The sequence below is a fragment of the Anarhichas minor genome, unplaced genomic scaffold, assembly GCF_050575085.1.
Source record: "Anarhichas minor isolate MPS153535 unplaced genomic scaffold, ASM5057508v1 ptg000136l, whole genome shotgun sequence".
Classification (NCBI taxonomy): Eukaryota; Metazoa; Chordata; class Actinopteri; order Perciformes; family Anarhichadidae; genus Anarhichas; species Anarhichas minor.
Window position 1 is genome coordinate 2,246,755 of NW_027466582.1, and position 9,121 is coordinate 2,255,875.

General features: G+C 45.4%; 1 protein-coding gene across 1 annotated transcript in view; it reads right to left on the reverse strand.

Moving 5' to 3' along the window:
- The window catches only part of runx2b (RUNX family transcription factor 2b), a 41,131-nt gene extending 32,302 nt beyond the window's left edge, over positions 1-8,829 (reverse strand). Inside the window, exon 1 of the mRNA XM_076084604.1 lies at positions 8,274-8,829. Within this exon, the coding sequence (XP_075940719.1) occupies positions 8,274-8,331 (58 nt within the window). The 5' untranslated portion in view covers positions 8,332-8,829. The remainder of the gene's footprint in view (positions 1-8,273) is intronic.
- Positions 8,830-9,121: the final 292 nt, after the last annotated feature.

A 9,121-nucleotide genomic window follows, 5' to 3' on the forward strand; every position in this document is an offset into this window, starting at 1 on the left:
TGGAGAAACCAGCGCTTCCAATTAAGCCAAAGAACTCTGACATCCCTCACTCTTCTTTCTCCTCCTACACCTTTAAGCGACAGTAAATCAAGGCTACAACACACACACACACACACACACACACACACACACACACACACACACACACACACACACACACACACACACACCGCCCTTTCTTTCCTGCAATGGCAGCTTTTGTCATAAATAAGAAAACAAAAAGAGCTTAACTTCACAAAAAAACAACCCCTCACATTAAAAAGTGTTTGTCAGCAAAAAATGACTGCTATTTTTGTTTGTGCAGAGAGTAATTCTCCTGAGACCAAACTGCGAGCTTTCTGTCCCAATTGGGCTTTGTCTTTTTTTTTTTTTATACCAATCCTCCTCCCGAGCAGGAATAAAAAAGAAAACAATACAATTCAAAAGACTGGAGCTCCCAGCCTGTCATTTAGGTGTAACTTTGAATTGTCTTTGCCCTGCGTGAGCTGTTTTCTATCACACACACACACACACACACACACACACACACACACACACACACACACACACACACACACACACACACACACACACGCTAACAGTAAGATTTGTTGCAGCATCCCAAAAATTCCATCACGAGAAAGGAAGAAAGACAGAGGAGGAGAGGAGGAACTTTCAGAATATCCCTCTAATAAAATATTCCCGCTCCTCTGGGACCCTCCTTTGCTCATTCAGCATCAGGAGACGTGAAGTGGAAAACGCCTGGTATTGGTCTCCGTTCAAAAAAGGAGACAGAGAGAGAAGAGAGAGAGACCTATTTCCTTTGGGGAAAGACAGAAAATAGAATGAGCGGCGCAACAGTTGACGGAAAAACTTTTAACTGCGACAACAAAATGAGCTACAGACGACTGTAAGAGGGCAGCTGTCTGGGTGAGTGACAGGATTCGACTCCAGACGGAAAGCCTGCTTCAGTGAGGATCAGACGACGTGTATGTATGTAGACTTTGATCACACAGAGCTGCGTGTCGGAGCGGTGCGATCGGATTGAATGTGTGTAAACTGGAACAGCTCTGGGATCAGCATAAAACACACCAGCTACAAGTTCTCAAAAAGATGCCAGCCTCAGTCACAGGAGGGAGCTTTGAACCAACCTCAAGTGTAACGTGGGGGATTTTTGCAGTTTTGTAACATTGCTGTACAAGCAATAATTGTTAGAAACTTTTTTTTCACAGTAAAAAGTAATGCAGAAAAGTTGTAAGTCAGGAAAACCTAACGGGCAACACTTTATTTAACCCCCTGTTTAGCCTTCATAAGCAGTACGTTACAACTTAATGAACCATTAATAACACATCATAATGTAGTTTTAAACAGATATACGGAGGTTTTTAAGTGTCTTTTAATGTATTTGTCAACGACTGTAACTCCTCCTTTGCATTCAGTTTGACGATACAATATAAAACTATTCTAATCACCTTACATGTAAGTGTTTGTAATTATTTAACCCGCTCACTCTGGTTCAGTCAGCTTTCGGTTCAGAATTGCATTGAAATAGTACTAATTAATGAAGTATGCATTAATATGTAAACATCTCTCCTTCACTCTCCGTGACAACTGAGCAAAATCGGCCCGCTGATGAAGGCCATGCGATGCGGGTGAAAGCCCCGGGACAAACCCGGCAAGTGAACGTTTAGCTTGTGGATGCTTCATAACAGGGATTAGAAATGTCCACAAATACATTAATAACCACTTAAAATGTCCCAATAACTGCTTACAACTACACTAAGCTACGTTTAAGCATTTGAGGTTAATATAGAAGTTAAATTAAAGTGTCGGCCACATAAAAACCCAATTATCTTTACAAATGAGAGCTAGCATGTCTAGCTTCCCACTTCTCCCTGGAGACTTGTCAATATCAGCTACACGCACTATTCAAAGTTCAAAGACTAGCATCCCACTACGCACACCTACACACACTCTCCTGGTCCCCTTTTGTGTCTCTGGGGCATATTTAATTTCAGTGTCTGTGCACACATTGGATTATGTGTCCATGCATGTGTGTGTGTGTGTGTGTGTGTGTGTGTGTGTGTGTGTGTGTGTGTGCCACAGGTGGTACGGTGCCGGTTACTCTGCACTGATTATTGCGGTGACCAAAGCATCGCCGCCCCGTCACATTTTGTCATCGCTTTATTTCTTCCCCGAAAGCGTGGGTGGGAGGGGAAGGATGGAGGGTGGACATAAGGGGAAGGAGAAGGAGGAAGGAAAGGAAAATAAGAGGAGGGTGGATGCTGGTAAATGGCCACCCCCACGGTGCCATATGGGAGGTGGTTTTGAAAGAGTCAGTCTTGAGTTGCTCTCGCTGTACGCCTCCTGAGTGCAAACCGATCCTTCCCTTTGTGTCGTATCTCTGTCTCGCTTACTCTTCTTCTTCCTTTTAATCCTTCTTTCTCGCTCTAATTTCCTCACTTTTTATTTTTTCATCCCTCACTCTCACATGAAAGAATAATCACGGCACCCATCTCTTCCACACACTCTCAGTTGTCGGACCATAAAAGGGCTCGCGTGGGCGTCGCCCGAGTGGGTGGGCACTCTGATTTCCAGGTGTATTTTGATCTGTTGTGTTCACACCTCTGCGCTGGCAGGGGTCCCGCTGTGTGGGCAGGTAATTTGAGCAAATTAGGAGATGGGGCCCGTGTGTTATTAGTGACACCCCACACCCTCTGCTGCACGTCCACCTATTGTTCCCCCCTCTGCATGCACCTTTCTTTTTCTTCCGCTCAGGGTCCCCCCGGTCCCATCTGTGCCTCCTGTTCAACACACAACAGGGCAGTGTGTGGAATGCACACGCATACACACACACACACACACACACACACACACACACACACACATGATGCACATGGGACGGGGGCGGCACAGGAGGAGGGGATTGGTTCCAGGTGCCAGTTTGAGTGAGAGCATTAATCAAGCAGACAGATCTTCCTGTCAGACACCTTCAAGTACACACACACACACACACACACACACACACACACACACACACACACACACACACACACCATACTGTACATTTATACACTCCTTACAGTACTATGTTTGCACAGTAGTAACTACAAACCCCAGTCATTATTCCGCGACGTTGCTACGTATCAAACTCCAATTTAAAAATACAAAATTTCTCCACGAGTGTTTTTAAAACCCGCGCTGAGCGACAAGCGATTATGACTTGTGATGAAGCGAGTGGGAGCGCTGATACCGGCGTCTGAAGGCACGTTGTAACAAGGTGTACTTATCCCCCCTCAGACAGCCCCACTGATCTGCTGCCAGGCCATTGATCACAGTCAGAGCTCGCTGCAACTCTTTGATGCTCCTTGACTCATCTTGTTTCACCTTCGCCTCGAAAGCTGAGCAGAGTCCCCTCCCTTCTGTGTTGACACTCCGGCAATTCACAGCGTGTGTGTTACCTGACATAAATAATCAGAAGTTCTCGAAAAAACACAACACGTCCAACCTGTGCTGCTCTTTTCGTGACCTGCTGGTAAGTAGGTTTATATATTTGGGAGTTTGGCCCGAGTCGGAGGGGACACCGCATTCCTTCAAGATTAAACTAACAAGGGGAAAAACCGGGCCTTTTCTCCGGCGTGGGGCAGAACAGGTACGGCCTTGTGTAGGTGCTGCGGCCGCACTCTCACTCACGTCGTTACAGGCCGAAGCCAAACATCCAGGAGGTTCGACACTCCATATTTCCCCCTTATAGAAACACGGAGCGTGGAAGCGACCGGCCGTTTCACGAGAAAGCGAGTTGGGGTGTGTGGGGGGTTCAGGGCAGCTAAACAATGCTGTTCAGGCTTCCTGTGGTTTGCTGCATCAGCTCTGCTGAAAGTCGTCTTCTGACTTAAATAACTCAAATAAAACGTGGATGAAGAGAAGAGAGAGGACTTTGAAACAGAGAGAACAGAGTGAAAAAAGGTATATGATTCTGGGTTATAATGCTGGTGTTCTGTTTCATTAGGGTGAACTGGTTCCAAGACAGACCAATTTCCAAAGTGTTAGGTAGTTACTTCCTCTCTGAGGGCTTATATAGGATAACGGTAATTCGCCCAGCGTGATGCAACTGAAATGGATGAAGGGCTGCAGGATCTTGTTAAGTGTGAAAATAGCGCAGCGCCGCATTAAAAGCCTCACCGGCCAACGCAATGGCATTAAACCAGCTGGTAATTATGGTGCATTCGAAAAAAATCATAGCTTTTGTGTCGTGTAGAAACGCGGCGCTATCCAAAAAAAAACACACACCAATTTGGCGTGCAGCTAGAATAAACACGGAGATATTAACGGTTTGCTTTGATTTATGTTGGAAAAAAAGCAGAGATGTTAGCACTCATGGTGTTTAACAAATAGGATGTATCGCTCCATTGGGATCATTGTTTTTGAGTCTATAAGCTCAGTCCATTGGCAGGTTGTCTTATCATAACAGTGCAATGAGCCCCTCAGCTACTGAATATGTGGATAAAAGAAAGGACAATACACAGCGCCTTGTGAGTATTTACACCCAACTCTCCGTTTGTTGTTGCCGTCTCCATAATACAGGAGCGACTGTAATCTCCGTCTGCAGTGAGACTCCCTTTCTCCCATGTTTCAATAACTCCTCGCTGCTTCCTTTGGAAGCAGGAGAAGCAGATATTGTACATGTCTCTGCAGTTCAGAGTCGTTCTGGACCAGACAACAAAGGGCGGCAGTTGACACTACTGGGAAAAAAAAAGACAGAAAAGTGCCTCACAATCAGGTTTTCTCTTGTTTTCTGGGAAACGACTATACGCTCCTTTTCATTGATTGAATATATATCTTGTTTTAGTCCCATTTCACGGTTAAGAACATCCTCTGTGACCACGCAAACAGCTTTACAAATTACAGGAAAAACGCACAACTTTCTCCTCAACTTTCAGGCCATTCAAATCACAGGTTACAGGAACACGAGTTCCCATGGCGCTCTCATTCAGACCTTAATAAGTGCCTACAGCCTATTCCGGGCCAAACTCAACCCACTGCTCACTGTTGCTTCATGTGAGTGAAAATACAGACCAATCAATCTATCTCTGATTAAACACTGATCACATTAACACGCTGCACCTCCCTGATTACCCTCAGGAATTATGTAGACTAATGTGGACGTCCAGCGCTAATAAGTCCTAATAGCTGGCGCGGTGCGTAAAACACACACACACACAGCAGCGTTTTCACTCCATCAATATGACCCTGCCGGGACTAAATAACATGTTTGCCTCTGAGGTACAATTAACCAATGCTAAATAGAGTTCCTTTGAGCGTGGAGTTAAGGGAAGAGTCTTCTCGCACAGTAGCAGCCAGTGAAGCGCTCGGATTTTTCCCCCTGGCTTTTTCAAATTACCTATTGATGAGTGGACTTCAAGTCTCTCCACGGCCGGGGGGGGTTGGGGGGGTGGAGGATGTCTGGATCACTTTTAAGATGTCTCCAAGAAGCAGGCCTGTGGTTAGATCTAAGGCAACACTTATGCAACAGAAGCTGCCTTTCTCAGATACATATACGGTTTCCCTGCAAATTATCTGAGATTTTCTTTTGGGGAAAGTTTTCCGCCCGGAGTCTTCAGATATTTACCCGCTTTCCTTTTGATCGTGTTGATTTGGGTCCGTCTGTGTAAGCACTTTTTTTTTTTTTCTTCTCTACTGTGACTGCACAACTTTACCGAACGATAATTGCTCCCATGACTTAATTGTCTATATGTAATTAAGTTTGTAATAGAGAAAATGGGCACTTAAATGTTCCCCAGAGAGGCACGGTGGTTGAGTGGGTGCCACACATGTTGAAGATTATTCTGCCCTCCTCATCTGATCTGCCAGTCTGAGGAGTTATAAAAAAAAAATGTATTTGAGGCAATTAAATGGAAAAAAAAGCTTGACGTAAAGGCCAAGGCAGATTTTAATGAGCCCCCTTTTCTCAATTTGGAATATTTGTTTGCTCCCTCAAGTCGGCTCAATTTATCACTGGGAATGTACGCTCTGTCCAAAATTAAAAATGTCCTCGAACACAAACCTACGGACGGGATGGAGCAATGTGGCTTACTAACTAACAAAACATATTTTGTAACTTTTGCTCTCATAAAACTCTCTGACGCCGGACAGAACGACCCGGGAGAAACATGGGAGCAAAACTTTAAGAGAATCAAACAAAAGCAGAACTTGAGCTCAGTTATTTCATGTGTCTGTCCACCAAATGGATTCAAGTTGTGAGGAATAAACAATTAACCCTCATGCTTAAGATGAACAGAAATAAATATAAGTCTTATCATCTAAATTCTATAGGACATTTTCTATCAAATTTCCCCATATTTCAGTTTAATGAATACTCAAAATCAACTTCCTTCAAACTCAGAGCCGTTTTTTTGTCTAAACCAAAACCAAAATGTTTACAGCGCCAATCCTAATTTTTACCAGCTCTGATACACTACCGTACACTACATTTATTTATTTTAAATCATAAATACAACAGAAAGCGCTGGTGGTCTTGCAAAATCACACTACTCTGTCAAGGGGGCTTTTTGTGGTTGCACTGACAGATTTACTGCCCAGATGTTCATAAACAGGGGCAACATCAATGAGCTGCAGCACAACATCAGTTAGCAATGCTTTATACCAGAGAATTGATCAGTTGATCGCCTTTCCTCCGAGTCCCTCCACCTGAACATCTGCACACATCTGCTCCTCTCTCCCTCCGCGTGCAGCATGCTTTCAATTTCCTGCAGCGCCGCTCCTCTCTCTCCTCTCCTCTCCGGCCCCAGAGACACACCGAGGGGTCAGGGGTTAACATGGTAATAGGTGGTGGTGATTGGTAGAAGACGCTCACTCTCTCCCGGCTTTCAGAGCGCATTAGGAGCCACCCTGCTTCTGTGCGGAGCCGGAGCCCAGAACAGCTGTGCCTGACCACGGAGCGACTTCTTAAAAACATCTTTTAAACATTTGATTTGGACAGAGGAGCGGAGGCTATGGACCGAAGCGGAGAAAGGGGGGCGGGGGGGGGGGGGGGGGGGGGCGGGGTATATTAAACTGTCTATTCCTTGTGTCGCACGGGGATGGAAATGTTTGTTTAAATTTAGAAAATTCATCTGGTAAACCTAAAACATCATTTATTTTGCTGATTAAATTTGATTGTGTAGAGAATCTGTCACAATAGAATACAGCAAACCCAAAACAGAGGCCGCAAACTGCACAATGCGAGTTGGCCTTCACAGGTAATTGAAAATCATAAAGTTGACACTGTTCACGGGTCTTGAATGTTTGTGGTCTTACTTCCTATGGATCCACTTTGGGATCCACGCAGGATCTGGTGTTTATGAATGGACAAACAAAACACGGTTGAAAATGAAGAACAATTGTTGTATTTCTGGTGCAAGTCTTTGAAGAGAAGAAGGTACGAATCGAGAGTTTATCAACTCCAAAAAATACATTTGATCTTTTTAGTAATTTGTGGAGATGCAATAATTCAGAGTTAATTGATTGTTTTAAATTAGAATGAATTATTCCAGCACTTAAATTACAAATTCATATCACGGATGTCGACATGGAGTCACTTTTTGTCCAAAGCGGATTTACGTCTGTCGATTAAGTGCTCCCTGGAGGCTGCAGGAATCTACACTGATTAATTAATGACAGCAGCACCACTGAACAATTTCAGGAAGCGATTACAGACCTTTCTTGGCAAAATTAATCAATACTTCTTCCCCACGCACAACAGACACCCGACACACACAACCCAGTAATCCCCACATCTTGTTTCAATGCTCAACTGTAAACTGTCTTGTGCGGCGTCTGTTTACGTTTGTCAAAAATATCACCCGTGCTTTTGTTTTTTGGTTCCGCAATGGCATCGCTTTGTAAATCTAAGGGTACGTTGCACAAACATCTCATCTTCCTCCTCCAGAAATATTTATAAACATCACGTAGAGTAAATACTGGAATCTGTGAACACAGAGAGCTTTTTTTTTTTTTTTGTATTTGTGCACCACAAAAAGCCTTCATCATAGTCGGGTCTTTCTTCCACCACAAAAGCCTGGACCTTGATATCAGGGTCCTCGATAACCTCAGCTGATCCCCCTCCGCTCATCTGGACCCAAATCCCTCAATCAGATCCAAGACCGTTCACCCCTTTACCCAAAGCCCTTAATTCCTCGATCCAGACCTCAACACCTGACCCCAAGTCCTCCCCGTGACCCGATCTCCTCTAACCCAACTCCACACTCAACAGCGACAACCGAAGCGGTACTCACCCCAGAAGAAGTTTTGTTGACATGGTGTCACTGTGCTGAAGAGGCTGTTAGATGCCATAGCTGCCTCTGGTTGCAGCAATCCCCACTTTCGTTCCTCTGCGGTTTCCGTGACCCTTGACACGTCCTAAACCAAGAGCACGCAGCGTGTCATGAAGAAAAAAAAATGGAAAAGCTATCCAAAAGACATGCTTTTACGAATCAACTATTTGGATGACCACAAGTAACAACCAGGTCTGGTTTTATAGAGCAAAAAAAAAGAAAAAAGAAAAATTGCAGAGGCAAATATCGCCTCTGCGGATAGATCAGATGGTGTCGGACTTGCTTGCTTGGCGAGTGTGGTTGGAAACGTACTTACTCGCTTAGCGCCGTCCTTGTGACTGGTGCTGGCCCGCGACGATTAACCATTTACACTCCGGGTCGCCCTCAAACACCAAGCCCGAGCCGCACGTCTGTGGTTCTGTGGTTGTTTGGGAGGCGAGCAGAGCCCTCACACAACCCAAGAGGCACCAGCTTTAAAACTCGTCTCTTTCCTGCCCTCCATGTGCCGTCACTGGAGAGCCTGGGTCACATGCCCCCTGACGTCATCACGGCAGAGCAGTTGAGTGGGACAGCCTACCGTTGTGGCTTTCTTCCCTCTCCTCTCTCCCCCCTCCCAGGACTTTTTTCTCTCCTCTCTGGCTCCCCTCCTTCTCGCTTAAGCGTGGTTCGGCGGCGTTTTGCAGGCTCTCTGGGGGATCGGGGTCTGACGCTCCCATGAGTCAGGAGGCTTCGGTGGGGGCGGGGGTGGGGGGCAGCTTGTTCAACCGCCCGTGCCTCCTCAGCATATGGGGAACAGGGCTCTCTCTGCT